This window comes from Pteropus medius, unplaced genomic scaffold (assembly GCF_902729225.1).
Source record: "Pteropus medius unplaced genomic scaffold, Ma_sr-lr_union100, whole genome shotgun sequence".
Lineage (NCBI taxonomy): Eukaryota > Metazoa > Chordata > Mammalia > Chiroptera > Pteropodidae > Pteropus > Pteropus medius.
In genome coordinates this window covers 3,124,649-3,142,160 of record NW_024352784.1, presented here as the reverse complement: position 1 = coordinate 3,142,160, position 17,512 = coordinate 3,124,649, and the positions used below count along the sequence as shown (strand labels likewise).

General features: G+C 42.0%; 1 protein-coding gene across 2 annotated transcripts in view; it reads left to right on the top strand.

Moving 5' to 3' along the window:
* Nucleotides 1-14,321: 14,321 nt before the first annotated feature.
* Nucleotides 14,322-17,512, top strand: part of CLPB (ClpB family mitochondrial disaggregase) — a 128,908-nt gene continuing 125,717 nt past the window's right edge. The window contains exon 1 of one of the 2 annotated variants that reach the window (XM_039847957.1): nt 14,322-14,827. In XM_039847957.1, the coding sequence (XP_039703891.1) occupies nt 14,425-14,827 (403 nt within the window). In that variant the 5' untranslated portion in view covers nt 14,322-14,424. The remainder of the gene's footprint in view (nt 14,828-17,512) is intronic. The other variant, XM_039847958.1, reaches the window with a different exon arrangement.

Here is a 17,512-nt window from a genome sequence, read left to right as displayed (position 1 = left end):
TTAAAAAGACAAAGCCATTTTTATCCTCTTTATAGGAATCTTTTCTTCAGATAGTTTTACTCTTCCCTAATATAGAGACAATGTCCAGAATCTAAATAATGCGTATGTTTGGCTCAGAATGTATCAAGAATGAAGAGTCATTTTGTATTGGTTAACATGATGTAATCGGAAGCATATTCTAATTTACTAAACTTGTGTCCCTAAGAAAATTAAATCATTGAGGCAGATGAATATCAGACCATAACTAAATCTTAAAAGAAATAAGCCAGTGAATAATTTCCCCTCTTCTAATGGGAAAGCTTTGGAAGAGAGAGCCCAGTGAGAAGTAGATTCAAGTGGAATGTTCAGGGGTGGTAGAGGTGGGATGGAACAGTGGCACGGAGTGGAATAGAGAGGATCCTGTGAAATATCTGAACCCTGGTCATTCTCGGGCCAATGTGATTTATATTGCCTCCATCTCATTAGGAAGATCCTTTCATCATACTGTTTCCTGGGGGTTTCCCCAGAACAGGTAAAATGGAGACCTGCAGGGCTGAGCCATGGCCCAGAGTAGCCGTTACCAGCAAGTCCATGGTGAGTCACATCATCGTGAAGGGAAGTATGCACAGGGTTTCCCTCTATGAAGCCAGGTGGCACTGAATGGTTGGGGTCCTTTTATACTTTTGTCTTACATGAAACGGAAATATTCTTACTTGACATAGACTTTATATATTTGCATATTGATGTTTAACTTTCTGATTGAACAGAATATATTATGGCAGCAGTGGAAAATATAAATAATTTTAACTTTGACAATTTAAAAATAAAAGGACAGATGATAGAGATAGAATGTGGAAGCAAAGGAAAATGAAGAATAAGGGCACAATTTCTGTAAAAGTTGGGGTCAAGAGATACAGTCTATAGGTGATGAAACCGGACATAAAGTGGTAAGTTAGCATTTGAAGTTATCAATGTAATAAATAAAAGAACCAAAGACAATGTTAAGCATATTGGGAGGATTAAGAAGGAATGTAAAAGATATGTATCCTAGGATATATAAGAAAATGCAAATCAGTTCTAAAGCTACTGACAACAACAACAAAAAATTTTAAGTATCAAGGAAAAGGGAAAATATAAAGGGAAAAGAAAATAGAGTTAAAATGTAAGGCTCAGATGGAGAAAATTAAAGAAGTTTAAATGAAACCTGGAGAAATAATATTTGTCTCCACTCTACTTTTATGAAGTATGTGGTACTCTCTTTGAGGTGAAAGTTACTCTAAAAAGGTTGAGATTTATTTTTCTTTTTGGATAATCGGTTTGTTAGTGATACTTATGAGTCAGGTTGTCTGGACATGCACACTTTGGAGCCCAGTGATGCTTGAGCTGGGGGTTAAAAGAGAAAAAAAATTGAGACTTGTAAATTGGAAAGACAAAACCATAATTAAATCATGTAGTTTGGTTTGACAATTTTGTACACAAGTGTTGGTGGTAAAATGGAAAAATTATCAGCTGAGGAAAGGGGAGAAGTTAATTAATAGCATCTCACAGTAGAGAAAAGTAATGAGAACCCTGGTAAAGGCTGAGGTAACTTGGAGACATGATGTTATATACACATAATTCATTACAAAATAGGGGAGTGGCATCGCCTACCTTCCTCTGGCTGATGAGGGTACCAGCTAGTGTACACCTCAGGCCCCCATATTTTGACCCTAATACTTTTCTCCTGGAAGAACTAAGATTCTGGGAAAGAAACAGATTCCATCTCTTGAAGTAGGAAGCATTTCAGACTGATCCTGAATATCCAATCATTCATCAAGAAAGCAAAAATGCATTCAGAGATACCTGAGCAGAACTTACAAGGTCAGAAAGGCCAGCCTAAAAACAAGGCTTTGAGTGGCCACAGAGTGACACATACATGAACCCCAGAGAGGGAAACAGTGACCCCAGTGAGTCAGAACTAGTTGAGTCTGTTCAAAGGACTGTGAGCTCTGTTATTAATTCTAACTTGGGGGGAAGATTTCACAAATGGAACTAAAAGGTGGTGGTAAGGTGCACACCAGTCTGCAACATTCTTGATTAAAGTTTTGTATGGATTGGCTCAAACTATGTGAGTCACACATTAGTATTTTAGCCAAACCCCAAAATACAAGCTATAGGAATAGGCGGGGAGAAAAGAAATCCTGGAAAGACACAGGTCAAATTGGGAAATATTTATAAAAGGGAGGGGGATGCTTGTGGAAGGTGGGAAATATTTGTAGAAAGTGAGGGTAATTTTGTTGAAGATGAAGAGCTGTGGAAGATGGAAAAATGTAAGTGAAAGCTGAAGAAATAGTAGATGGGCACTACTGAGCAGAGAGGAAATCTACTATATTAGAAAAAGGGAAGCTATCAAGGTCAATTAATAGAAATAAAATGCATAATGTCAATAAGCTCAAGTTACTGTGTACAGGTCACCAAGTACTTCTGAAGAGTCATAAGGAGAAGAGAAGGTTGTACACTGCCTGGAAAAAGTGGGAAACAGCCTGGGCTAGCCGTGTTGGCTGAGCGAGCTCAAAAAAAAAGTACGAAGTCAGTTAAGGTAAAAGAAGGAGTCAGAGTGACAGAAAAAGAGAATGGTAAGTTATGAGAGATATGTCAGGAAATTAAAAATAGACTCCTTTTCAAAAGAAGATAAAGAATCAAAGAGTTATGTAAAATAAGTACGGGAATGAAAAGAAAAGTAAAAGGGTATGAAGGTTTGTCTCAGTTTAGTGGTGTCTTAGAAACAAGTAGACACACGCCAAATGCAAGCAAAGAAAACAGCTGCCAGAATGCAGAACCGAAGGACAATGAAGAGCAGACGGGTCGGCCTAACAGTCAGCAGCGGCAAGATCTCACAGGAAGAGAACATCTCGTGCTCCTAGTGTTGTGACTGGCAGGGGCTAGTGTGCCCACTCAGCCTGAGTAAGAGGACACTCTGCTCTCCAAAAGACCTTTCTGTCCACAGAAGTCATGAATGGGGAGCTTTTGCATTCAGAGCAGGACCCAGCCCCAATGCCTGCAGGACTCCACGCCACCTTCAGCAGGGCCGAGTGGGAAGCCCAGGTGTCATGCTCTGGGCAAGAGGTCACACTCCTCCTCTTCTGAACACTTGTAGCTGCTCCGTGACTCTCTGCCTTGGGCCCATTAGGCTGAATCTTACTGGGCCCTTTAGCCCTGTGCATGCAGCCACCCAAGTCATCCTCATTCCCCAGCTCTAATCCCCATTCAGCTTGTACCTCACCTTTTCTGACCCCATCTGCTGCAACTCCTCATCCCCTGAAAACTCTCCACTGTGCCCTTGGATCTCGAGGTCATTCATCTAGAATATTCTGCATCCTCACCCACTTTCCCAAATGTTCTCTTCATCTTCTTGCTCTGCAACAGAATTCTCATCTGAGGATACTGCTTTCTTTGCAATCCTCTCAAAAGATAATTGCTTGCTCTCCTACAGCCTTGGTATCAATGGGCCTGGAGGGGAGCTCCATGTTCTCCTTCTTCCTCATGCTAATCCCAAATGCTCCCTCTTCCATAAAATGAAGAGACTATACTATCCACAACCCCTTTTGACTTGAGCACTTTTACCCTCCTCCTGAAGCTTTGAAGACTTTAGCTCCTGGATCTCTCTCTCCAACATTCCAATATCATTCTTGGGGATTTCCTTAGCCACACTGATTATTCTAGTGCCCTTCTTGTCTCCATGAACTTGTCCATTCTATCTAAGCCATGCCTTTCTATGGTTAAATTCAAGACCTTATCATTACAGTAAATTCAATCTTACCACAATGTTAGTTTCAAATATTCCATTCTCTGACCACACCTCTTTCCTAACCCAGAATTTCTGGAACACAGAGCCAGCCTAAGGCAAAGCATATGTGCTGATGCTTTTCTGGGGAAAAAAGCCAGAGTGAGGGAAAAGGGGTAGTTAGGCAGGGAGGTCTGGAGAACGCCTACAAGGTGGTGCTTTATGGAGCTGGCAGCTGGCACCATACCAGATTCAGGAATATTCAACAGGATTGATCAGAGGACACTTGCAGAGAAACCATATGGAACCACTGCATCTAAAAACAATCCACTGGGAGAAAGAAAAGGAAGCCATTTTTCTGTGGGTACCTTCCTATGTTCTGTCTCTTATTGGCCAAAATCCTCCTCCTGGGATAGTAATTTCTTATGACCTGCATGCAGGTTGTATAATTGGCCACTTTGGGAAGTCATCAGGGAAGCCAGGGCCCCCAAGGGTCCAGTCGGGTCAGACCTGATGCTGGAGCTGCTGTGGCTCCTATGGCAGTGGACGTGATAGAACCTGTGCTGATGCCTGGTCCTGACCCTCGAGGAGAGGCTGAGGTGACCAGAGCAGGGAGATATGGTGGCCGGGACTATGACCACTGAAAATAGGGCAGGTGGCTTAGGGGCCTAAAAGAGAAGTGGGCAAGTCAGGCTGAAAAAATCTGGGGTAAAATTAATTGGATCTTGTACATCTATTCATTACACCACTTAGATCTATTCATACCGATTTATATCTGGATCTTGTGTGAGAGAAGATGATGTTCTCACTTATTCCCCAAGAGGAGAAGTTTAAATTCAATTCTTCATTCAAGCTGATGGTTAGTTGCATATTTTTACAAAGGGGCTATAAACTCAAGTTTCATCCCTTTTTACAGCTGGATATTCATCATCTCCCTGATATACCAACCATTCTAAGTTTCCCTCTTTCTCAGTTGGCACTTTGGCCGATTGGGTTACTTGCCCGGTAGGGTGATCCAGACCTTCAGCCCACTTGCCTTGCTCTTGTCAGGCCATGGTTGCTGCAGTTGCCCATTCAGAGTTATCACGGGGCAGAGAAGCACCAAGAGATGCTCCAGTGAATCTCCTGAATTCCAGATGTACCCTTTCCTTACTCATTATGAAATGGCAATCCTTGCTATTCTTTTGAATCAGGGTCAACTGTCTTGCCAGGACAGAAATGTCTTTTTGTCTGCTGGCAGGAGGAGCCCAGGTTGGCCAAACCATGGCCACAGCCTCCAGTTCCCTTGTAGAAAACCACTGACACACACATATGCAGGCATGCACACGAATAGGAACTTGTTAAGACCTAAGATTATGGGATAGGAAATATGAATCGTACATGTGGGTCATTGGGAGTAAAGGTGATCAGAGACAATCCTACTTCTACCACCTTATAGTTGCCCAGACTTATGTATTCTAGCTATTGAGGAAACAAAACCATTCTTTTCCCCAGCATCATGATAGTTAATGCATTTCTGAGGGAATTTCAAAGATTAGTACCACCAACAGAGCTTGAAAGATACAGAGTAGTTATTCTTACCACGACCCTATTTAATTTGTCCTTTTGGCAGGTGCAGAAGTTTGGTGGATTTTGGAGAATGACTATCGATTATTATGAATATAATCAGGTAGTGAATTCAATTACAGCTGCAACCTGGATGTGGTATCTTTATTGGAGCAAATCAATATAGCCCCTGGCATCTGGAACATGTTTTCTTTTCAGCCCAAAAGCAGTCTGCTTTTGCATGGCATGGCAGCTCTATTACTTCACTATTTTTCCTCAGGGCTTTGTCAACCTTCTGCTCTGTGGCATAATAGCAAGAGGGGGTCTTGATTATCTTGATAGCCAATAGAACATTATGCTGGACCATTACATTGATGACATTATGCTAATTGGACCTGCTGAGCAGGAAGTAGCAAGTGTCCTAAATACCTTGGTAAAACCCATGCATTCTAGAGTATGGGAGATAAACCCTGTGAAAATTCAGAGACCTGACACATAGATGAAGTTTCTAGGGCTCTGATTGCCTAGGGCATGTTGAAATATAGCTTTCAAAATGAGAGGTAGATTGCTCTATCTTTCATTGACCATCATGAATAAAGAGGCACAAATCTTGGTAGGCCTGTTTGGATTTTAACATATACTACATTGGAGCATGTTGCTAAAACCCAATTACCAAGTAGTCCCAAGGCTGCCAGTTTTGAGTAGAGCCCAGAGCCAGAAAAGGGTCTGCAGCAGGTCAAAGTTGTTCAAGCTGCTCTGCTGCTTGGGTCTTGAGAACCAGCAGACTCAGTGGTATGGGGAGCATCTGTAACAAAAGAGAAATGTTCGGGAGGCCTCTGCCAAAAATTCCCAATAGAAGAATCACAGTACAGACCCTTAGGGGTATGAAGTAAAACTACTCCCTTTCTGCTGACTATCTTTCATTTGAAAAGCAAATCTTAAGTTGCCACTGGGTTCTGGTAGAAATTAAATATCAAAAAATAAAACATTAAGTGATGACATAAGCAGGCTCCTGCTCGAGGTGGGACGCTGTCAGCACAAGGTGAGTTCGCAATCACAAAGAACTGTCAACCACAGTAATGGCTAATATCAGAGGTAAGCTAAGAAGATGTGACACCCAGCACCATGGGCTCTGGTACAGTCACTCCTTGTACCACTGAGATCCCCTTGCCTCCCACATTAAATCCGTTCTGTTAAAGAGAGTAGCCAGTGCAACCTCTATAAAAGATTTAATAGACAAGGATTATTGAAACAAGCTACAATTTCACTAGTTGCAAGTCCTAAAATGGTAATTAATCTTATCTTTCTCCTCTATCCACTCCCTATTCTAGCACTTCACCCTGTCTAGTTTGTCTGCCGGGTAGGATGACTCAGACTTTCATCCTTCAGGGGTCTGAGCTCTTGGTCGTCTTGCCCTTGTCAGGCTGTCGTTGCTGCAATTGCTCGTTCACAGTTATTACCAGGTGTGGAAGCACTGAGAGACACCATTGAACCCCAGCATTCCAGATATTCTCACTGTCCTCAATTTGTGGCAGCAACTCTAGTTTATTACAATAATTAGGAGCAATCACTCCTGCCAGTATAGTAATGTTTTCAATGCCTGCTGGCCCACAGGCATAAGGAGCTTAAAGTGACCTGGCCACCATATCTCCCAGTTGTAGATTCAGGTTTAATAGAAACTTTATTGTGTCCCCTAATGGAAAAGGCCTCCTCCCAGGGAACTAGGACTCCAAATACAGCAGTCTAAGTTTGAGGGGATGAGCAAATATTGAGGGGTTGGTTACTGGGAGTGATGAGTAGAAGGACCAGTCCTACTTCTATCCTTGAATACTGGCTATCGGTTTAGGGAATATACTTCCTTTTAGAGGACAGGACCCCACAGAGTATTGTCCTCAAGTTGGCACTTTATCTAAACCTTCCGTAGGCCATTTTGCCATTCTGTTTTGCCAGCTGCTTTCCCGTAATACAATATATGTTAGGACCAGTGGATGTTGTGATCATTGTCATGCACCTTCTTTGTCATAAAATGGATCTGTTGGTCTGAGGCAACATCATATAGGATCCATGCCAGTTGATCAGACATTCTCTGAGTCCCAACTTGGAATAGTGGTGCTGGTAAAAACACTTAGAGCCCGAAAGGCAAACGTTTCCTGAACAGGCGTCAATTTTGAAAAAGGGGAGTCACTTCCCCTCTACCACAGAAGGGGTCCTTTGTAATAATCTTGCCACTAAGTGGCTGGCTGCTGTCCTAATGGGATGATACCATATTAGTGGCTCAGCATCAGTCTCTCCTGCAGACAAGTCAGGCATTCATTAATAGTAATAGCCAGATCAGTCTGGTTAAAATGAGCATCCTCTGTTGGGCTCATATATAACTTCTATCCTTGCCACTGTGGCTATTCTGTTCATGGGCCCATTGCGAAAATACTGGGTGACATAAGACAGAGCCAGCTGACTTTTATTGAATGATTCCTCCTATCCACCTAGTTGTGGTCTGTCTTCTCTGTGGTAGATGCTCTCTGGTAGACATGAACACAAGACACTAAGATTGCCTATGTCTTCCAGGCAGTTGCTTTCCCCTCTGGCCTTCCACAGCACCCTGAGCTTACTTCCATTCAAAAATTTATCACAAAAAATTACAAACTTGTCTCTTGTCTGTTTTCCTCATTAAACTAAGGAGCAGGAACAAGAAAATTATACTAGGCAAAAAAGCGGATTGGTAATTGCAAGGTTACTTTCTCTATAGTGGATGGCAGGGGTATATCAGGAAGATTACCTAACTAATACCGATCAGGCAATTCCTGATTGGCTGGTTAAAGATTCCATTTCTGGGAGAGCTGGAACTTGAATTGTCTAAACTCAGTTTGTTGACATGGGCTTTAGTATAAGTGACTCCATTCTGGGACCTGTTGTCCTGTTTTTAATAATCCCTAATCATCATCTTGCACACAAAACTCCATCTCAGCTTCTGCTTCTAGAAAGAACCCATCCTGCGACAGGAGACAAAGTAGCTTGCTCCACCATCTGAGCAAAACAGAGATGAGGTTAGGGAAAAGGAATAGGAGTTTAAGTGTGCAGGGAGAGGGGCCAGCCATGCAAATCATGGCCAGAGTTCACCCTCCTTGCTATCATAAATAGGGGCTCTAGAATTTCATTTGTTTCTTTGCTTTCTAAAGATTTTTTTCTGTCAGCTTTTTTAGTAAAATTATATTTGAAGAATGTCGAAGATCTCAGATCAATGAAAGGAAAAAGAGGTTTGCATTGTGCCTATCCAGTTAGAGAGACCAGAGACCCCTTCGAGCTTAGAGAGGCAGTGGTGGTAGTCATCCCACCAGCTCTCAAGGAAGAGCTAGCCATGCAGCCAAGCATCTGGGAATTCTTTCCTGCCAGGAGTTTTCCCTCCTCACTTTCATTTGTTTTCAACTTTGGTTCAGTCATGTGGGAGTGTACCCTCACACCCCAGCTTAGAATGTGTGGTATTGACTCAGCACTGTGTTAACAGATCCTTTTGGTTATTTTTCTCCAGTCTTCAGGCAAACTTCACAAGTGTCTATTCCATGTAGAGCTTCTGTTTTTTCCTGCCAGTGGGATTTTATAGTGATTAAGAGTCTAGGGTTTGGATTCAGATCATTAGAGCCCCAATTTTGTCATTTACATCCTGGGTGACACTGGTCAAATTACTTAACCTTTCCACACTTTGGTTTTCTTATCTGTAAAATAGAGATAATATTGTGTTCATAGGATTGTTCTTGGAGTTAACAAGAAAACATATCATGAACACTAAAAATAGAGTCTTGCTCATAGTAACATTCAATAAACACATAGACACATTCATTTGCACATGAACAGGCATAGGGCCACCACTAAGAGACACAGCTTTCAATGCCAAGGCTCATCTCACCCTGCCCTGGGTACCACCCTGGCCCCACTAAGATGGACAGACAGAGAGAGGCACTAATGCAAGAGTCGTTCTCACCTATTAGCTTTATCTATCAATATGACTAGAGTAGACAAAGTATAGAATAGGTAATATAGTCAATAATATTATAATACCTATGTATGGTGTCAGATGGGTACTGGAGTTATCAGGGTGATCACTTTGTAAGGTATATAAATGTCTAATCACTATGTTGTAAACTGAAACTAATATAATATTGTATGTCAACTGAAATTAGAAATTAAATTAATTTTTTAAAATAGCATTATCATTCAAAACATACAAAGAACTCATACAACTCAATAACAACAATGAAAAAACAAACGATCTAATCAAAAAATGGGTGAAGTACCTGAACAGACACTTTTCCTTAGAAGACATACAAATGGCCAAGAAATATATGAAAAGATACTCAATATCGCTAGCTATTAGGAAAATGCAAATCAAAACCACAAGGAGATACCATCTCACACCTGGTAGAATAGCTATAATCAATAGGACAAGTAATAATAAATCTTGGAGAAGATGTGGAGAAAAAGGAACCCTCATACACTACTGGTGGGACTGCAAATTGGTACAGTCACTATGGAAAACAGTATGGAGGTTCTTCAAAAAACTAAGAATTGATCTACCTTATGATCCAGCAATCCCTCTACTGGGTATTTACCCCAAAGACTTGAAAACTCACATCCAAAAAGATATTTGCACACCAATGTTCATAGCAGCATTATTCACAGTGGCCAGGACATGGAAGCAACCGAAGTGTCCTACAATAGACGATTGGCTAAAGAAGCTGTGGTACATATATACAATGGAATATTATTCACCAATAAGAAGAGATGAAATACTGCCATCTGCGATAACATGGATGGACCTCGAAATAATCATGCTAAGCGAAATAAGCTAGACAGAAAAAGTTGACAATCACATGATATCACTTATATGTGGGATATAAACCTAAAAGCAACAAATGAACGGGACAAACAGAGACTCGTGGACATGGACAATAGAGTAGTGATTACCAGAGGGGAGGGGGGAGGTAGATGGGGTAAAAGGGTCAAATATATGGTGACAGAAAGAAATCTAACTATGGGAGGTGAACACTAAGTGTAAATATATATATGCCTTACTGTTAAAGTGTACGGCTGAAACTTACTGGATTTCATTAACCAATGTTGCCATAAAAAAAAAGCAGCATTATCTTAAAAGTCCACAAGATGTCAATGTTTCTGCATGAGAAAAAATAATGCGGTGATCTGTGATAAAAAGGACTCCACTATCTGATGTCAGAAATTAATTTAAAGTGAATTTAATATAGAAATAATAGATATTAGTTGATTTAATTGAGTAGGTAATATGCATACATGGTACAAAATTCAAAAATATATTCAGAGGAAAGTAAACCCTCCCTCCCTCTTTACTTCTTCCCCTTATCTCTCAGCCCCATTTTGTCCACCAGAAGGGCAACTATTTCTATTATCCTTCCAGAGATTCCTAAGTATATATAACCACATAAATATTAATACATATGTGTGTGTGTTAAGGTAACATCGATGATTATATACAAGTGTTCTATTTCTTGATTTTTCTTCTATTTAAAATATCTCAGAGTAACCCCTTCAGTGGCTTGTCTATTCTCTTAACAGCAGCTTTCGAGAGGCAAAAGTTCTTAATTTTGACAAAGTGCAATTTGACTATTTTTCTTTAATAGTCATGTTTTTGGTGTTGTATCTAAGAAATCTTTGCCTTACTCAGAGTCACAAAGATCATCTCTATGTTTTCTTCTAAAAGTTTAGTTTTTATATTTAGGTCTATAATCCATCTTGAGGTCATTTTGTATATGGTGCAAGATATGGATCAGTATAGTTTTAATTTGTATGTTTCTTATCATGGGTGTAGTTGAGCATATTTTCATATGTTTAAGTAAAATTTGTATTTTTTTTCTCATAAGCTCTTTGGTCAAGTCTTTTGTTCAGGGCTGCTAAGTTTTGATGTGCAGTTCATGGAAATGGAAATCGAAATTTGGCCTCACTATTCTCCTAGCCATGCACACTGCAGGAAGGCCCCCTTTTCTAATTCATGCCCTGGAAGACCTGATCTCTACTGTGCATGGAATCATTGCTGTTGTATATTTGTCCCTTTTATTGTAGGTCTTTCTCATATTTTATAGGAGTTCTCAGTATTATTTAGCCCTTCATCACTGTGATACAAATGTATTTTTTCCCAGATTGTCATTGTATTTTTCACTGTTTATGCTATTCTCCCATCAGAATTATTTTTTGTAGAGTCAAATCAATCTTTTCTTTTCTCTGGGTTCTGAGTTTTGTGTCACACCTAGAAAGCTTCCCTACTCCAGTTATTTTCTTAAATTACTTTATGTTTTCTTGTAGCATTTTTATAATTTCTTTTTTCACATTTAATTTTTTTTTATTCAGTAGACACTTATTTTGTGGAAGGGGTAAATAGAAATTCAATTATTCTTTTTTTTTCTAGTTGGCTACTCAGTTGTCCCAACACCATTTACTAAATAATTAATCTTTTCCCCACTTACATAAAATGTTAGATTTATCATAAATGTAATTATTATTCTTAGTGTAAAAAGTAGGTATGTTACTCTGTCCAGAGGCCACATGCTACACTTTGAGTCTATGGGAAAGAGATAGATGACAAGAAAAGGAGGTGATGTAAGAGATTTATTTAGCAAAATATTTTCTGAGTATGATTTGGGTTAGTGAGCAATATTTCCACATTTACAAATGGTACAAAAAATCTGTACAAAAAATCTATAGCAATAACCTTGATAATCAGGAAAAGATTAAGTTATATTCACTATCTTCCATTTGTTGTACAGGAAAGTGTGCAATGTATTTGAGAAAAAATAATGCAGAATTTTCACACACATAGACACAACACAAATGCATGCGTACATGCGCGCGCACACACACACACACACACACACTCTTCTTCCGGAAAGCAAACTGTGTAATGGCTAAAAGAGTTTGGGCTCTGAGTCAGACAAAACTGAGAATACTAATAGTATCTAACTCATAAGGTTAATGTAGGAACATAGTGAATTTGTTCATATAAAGTGCCTGACAGAATAAATACTCAATATTCAGTAGCTACTAACTTCTATTTGTGTAAAATGCTTAGATAAGTTTCTCCAAGGTTTCTCAGATGTGGTTCATATGCTATATTGTTGGGGTATTGTGCCTTCATTGACTAGAGAAATCACATGAAAAAACACACCCAGCAAACCTGAGAGAAAATTATCTGAGCATTTACATAAATAATAGATGCAGATAGGTTATGCAGCACAGTGGCTGGAAAATAGTAAACAATAAAATTTAGCTGCTAGTATTACTAATAAAATTAGTTCATCTCTGTGGGAAAGTGGGCTTGGAGATAGTGGTGTGGCAGTAATCAGTAGGATCCACAGAAAGTAAATTCTCTATCTTCAGACCCTATGCATTAACTACTAGGTACAGTGCTAAATACATTTTAAAAGACCTTTAACTCATGAGGTTTAACAAGAATGGATTAAGGCAGTAGTCCCCAACCTTTTTGGCACCAGGGACTGATGCTCCTATGAGAATCTAATGCCCGATGATCTGAGGTGAAGCCAAGGTGGTGATGCTAGCGCTGGGGAGCAGCTGCAAATACAGATGAGGCTTCGCTCACTCACACGGGGTTCACCTCCTGCTGTGCAGCCCAGGTCCTAACAGGCCATGGCTGGGTACTGGTCTGGAACCCTGGGGATTGGGGACCCCTGGATTAAAGGAGTCATGACATCTACATCTCTTATTACTGGTAACATTTATCTTGATCACTTGATTAAGTTGATGTCCACCTGGTTTCTTTACTGTAGTTTTCGTAGTTGATAAGTGTCTTGCAGGAGATACTTTGAGACTGTACAAATCCTGTTTGTCCTCAAACTTTTACTCATTAATTTTAGCAACATCTATGGATCTTGTCTGAAATATTTATTACTGTGGTATTTGCCTAATGGTGATCTCTATTTTCTACTTTCTTCTACATGTATTAATTCAAGTCTTACTGTCAGGAAGAGCTGTCTCTTTCCCTATTCCTTCCACATTTATTTATTTATTCATTCATTTGATTACTTGGTTATTTATGCCAGTATGGCCTCATGGGTAAAATCCCCATAACTATCATTATTTTTTGCTTAATTGTTCCAGCTTCGATCGTTAGGAACTCCTTCACATTGGTTTCTATGTTCTTTGACGAGCCTGCATCTGGTTTTGAGTCTTTCTTTTTCTGCATGCAAGATATTACTGGCTCATCTTGGTATATGTGCTGCCAAAGAGAGCACGATTTCTGTCTTGTATTTTCCCTGCTTCAGTCTTGAAAACAACCATTTCTCCAAGGAGAACTTGTTTCTTTCATTGGAGAATGGTGTTTAGATCTGAGCGCTAGTTTTATTCAGTGTTTAGGGTGTCTTTGCTTCTAGACCCTCTCAGGGGACAGAAATGGGTAATATATGAAATATCTCAATCTATACATACTTACATACCTCAATTCCCTTCCCTGAAGTTGGAAATAATAGTCTTTGCCCAGCTCCCCGCACGCAGTTGCCACGAGGGTAAGATAAAATAGCTCACGTGAAAGCCATTTGAAAATAACACAAGTGAGAAAGCCAGACCAGGAGTCAGTTTTTCAACCAAAAGGAAGTCTGTATAGGAAAATAAAAGGAATTCCTATTTCAGGTGTACTGATTACCCTAGGCATCTTTTTGAAAAGCTGGCCTAGGCTTAAAAGAGATATAGACTACAAGAAGTAAGTATACGTTTTATAATAGCCCTCTGCAGGAGATCTCTGTTTAACTTACACACTACCCAGAAACTGAGTCGCGCGTTTTAACTCTGTGATTCGCATCTTAATCGCCACGCCCCACCTTGACATTTGCCTTCTGACCACGCCTCCCACGAACTCCGTTTCCCAACATGCCCCGCGCTCCTGTAAATCGGCAGTCATTGTGACACGATTTTGACAGCTTTCTGGGAATTGTAGTTTATTCGTTCTCCAGCTGCGGAAAGCTCTACGGCTGTGGACTACCACTCCCGTGAGGTAGTGCGTAATTCCACCCCGTTTGCGGCGTCTTCGAACGCGCCGCGGCAGCCATGTTGGACGTGGCCAGCACAGGGGCCGGCACCAGGGGATTATCGAAGCAGCTGTCACGATGCTGGGATCCCTGGTGTTGTGGAGAACAGCGCTGGCGCCGCGGCTCCTCCTCCGGCTTCTTAGGTCCCCATCGCTTCGGAGCCACAGAGGTCCCTCCGGCCGGAGTGTGACCACCGGGGGATTGGGGGAGCCGCAGTGGCTGAGGGCGGCCATCGGGGGGCGCCCTGGAACACCGCTGGCCTTGCTCACCCAAGGAGGGGCAACCACCAGGGGGCGCCAGGGAGGCCTCACCAAGACCCAGTGCCTCGCAGCTGCCGCATGGGGATGCCTTCCTTGCCCTGAAGAAACACTCCCGGGACAGGACAGCTGGAACCGGGTCCCCAACAGGGCAGGACTGGGCATGTGGGCCCTTGCCACTGCGCTGGTCGTTCACTGTTACAGCAAGAGCCCGTCCAACAAGGGTGATTATCGGGATAGTCTGGGTTTGAAGAAGGGAGAGGTGGGAGAGGCTTCAGAGGCGGGAGGAGTGTCTTGACTCTGTATCTTTAGAGGGTGGGAATTGCTTATAGATTTAGAACAGCAGAGTCCTGGAGGGAGCCAAACAACATCTGGTCACAGGGGTAGGGTTTGCATTGGAGAGCTCGGTGCCTCTGAGTTGTATAATTTCTCATCATAGTTCAGCCTCCCTTTGGGCATCACTTTGTCCATCTGTACAGTGGGAGCATTGGACTAAATATCTAAAATTAGAGCATGGTCCTTTTATGCTTTAATATTCTGCTTGGTCCAATTCCTCTTTTAAGAGATCTCTATGAAACTGCGGTGTGTTGTAAGGGCAGCCGCTAGATGGCTTAAAGAAGTTTTCCCCTAAGGTGGTCTAAGACAGGAAAAAGAGACTTGGTTTCAATTCCGGCTTTGCTGCTGCTCACCCCTCCTTACTGTCTGGCTTCCGTTTCCCCACTTATACAGTAAAGGATGATTTCTCACTACCTTTATAGTGCTGTTATTTGACTCCTCATGGAGATCAGCATCCTGGGTCTGTCCATCAGACTCCCTGGGTTTTGCTGTGCAGGTGAGGTGATCTTGCTGTGTGAGACAGTTGGCAGGAGAAGGAAGACGAGGAAGTTGTCTCTGTAGAGACTCAAAGCAACCATGGAGGCTGGCTGACCCATTTTGGCATCTCACCTGGGTGCATGGAGCTGAGCAGTGACTGGGAGAGCAGGCAAAGAGCCAGACTTCTGGCCAACATGAGTCCAACCATTCAGGTTCTCCGTTGTTCCTCAGGGGGGGAAACTGAGGCATGGTGATCATAGATGCTATGCATCCCAAGCTCTGAGACTTTGGAGCAAGAGGGGTACTGCTTTTACATTTGTTTATTCAGCAGCTGTAAAGAAAGGGCCTTGGGCTGGGAGTAAGGACAAATGAGATCTTGTTTTGGTTCTACCTCTAATTCCCACTGTGACTTTGGACTCTTCTCTTCACTAGCCCTCCTTTTCCTCATCTACAAAATGAAGATATTGAAACAGAGACTCTAGCTTAGGCATACTATGATTCTGTAACTTTCAGCATGTTTCAAATACCCTCTGTGTGCCTAGTTTTGAAACTCCTAACTAAACACAAAGTTAAGGGGACAGTGTAGGCAGTTAGGCCTGTGGGTGTGATGAGTGGTCTATGTGTAGTTGGGGGATAGGAGGGCCTACATGGTCAGGAAAGCTATCTGGAATATTGGAGACTCCTGGAAGATGGGAAATTTGAACTTGAGTTCTAAGGGATGAGGCAAGAGATGAAAAGTTCTCATGACTTCTGTGAGAACAGGGAATGCATCTTATCTTTTTCTTCAGGTTGATACCAGCTCCTTTATACCTTCGTATTGTTTGTCCACCATAGTGTCGGGAACTTAGGAGCAAAGGCTTCAGTGAACAAAGATATGGGATATACAGGCCAGCATGATGTGTGCAAGGGCTAGCTAGCAGAGTGACCAGTCTGGTTGAAGAGCAGGGATCTCTAAGATGAGACGAGAGCAGATGGAGTGGGGCCTGGATGTCAGACAGGAGGGTTTAGAATTTCTCCTGTAGGTTATTGAAGAGCCATGGAAAGTTCATGAGCTGAGGGAATGTCCTGAGCCGGTATGTTTAGATGGATTGGGGGTGACCAGGGTCTTACCTTAGAGGTTCTTGGGGGCTCCGGAATGGACTCTTTGGCATGCGAACCCCAGCAAGGAGACCAGAGTCTGTTTACCAAAGTAGATAATAACTGAAACCATGATCATTTCCAACCCTTCTGACTGGCTAGCTACCCTGTCTACTGACTTGGAGTTGTAAGCTCAGGCCGTCAGTGCAGTGTGGTAGAAATTGTATTCTTTAGGAGCCAGTTGGCCCAGGTTCTAAACTCGTTCCTCCCTCCCTCTCTGACCTCGTAGAAGCCATTTCTTTCTGAATGAGGGAATAGTGGGTACAGCAATCTCTCAGGAAGGCTTGTTCCCCTTCCAGCTGGGGGCTGCCTTGGTGTTGCTTGGAGAACAGTCAGAGGAAGATAACCAGGAAAGACCTGGTCCTAGCTGGAAAGTGGAGTGGGGCCACTAATGTCTGAACTACAGAACTGGTTTGCACATTCTTGGTAAGGTAGCAATCTTATCCCGACTGTATGGATAAGGAAACAGAGGCTCAGGAGGTTAGGTGAGTTGGCCAGGTCATAACAGCAAGTAAGTGGCAGAGTTGGGATGGGAGTTCAGGGTCCATCTCCATATCCTCTCTTTCTACCTTGCTCCAAAGTCTCATGTTTCCCTGGATGAGTCTCTTGACTGAACTGAGAACTCCCTGATGCAAGGCTGGGCATGAGTCTGTCCAGTGTTCAGCAGTGGAGCTCAGAACGAGGCTGGGCACAGAGTGCTCTAGGAGCATTTGGTATTAACTATTTGAAAAAAAAAAAGTGCTTCTGCTGTTGCCTTTTGAGATGTATCTGAATCAGGCAGTTTTTCTTTGTGGCCACAAGGTGGTGCCAACAGCCTGTAGGCTGCCTAGGGTAGGCCAGGCTTAGCTTTTCTGCTGGGTAATTCCTAAGGGACTGGAACCCTCTGCTTTGGGTCTCCCTTCACTGGACTTGGCATCAAGGAGTTTGCAGATTTTTTCAACCATCATTTCATCTCCTTA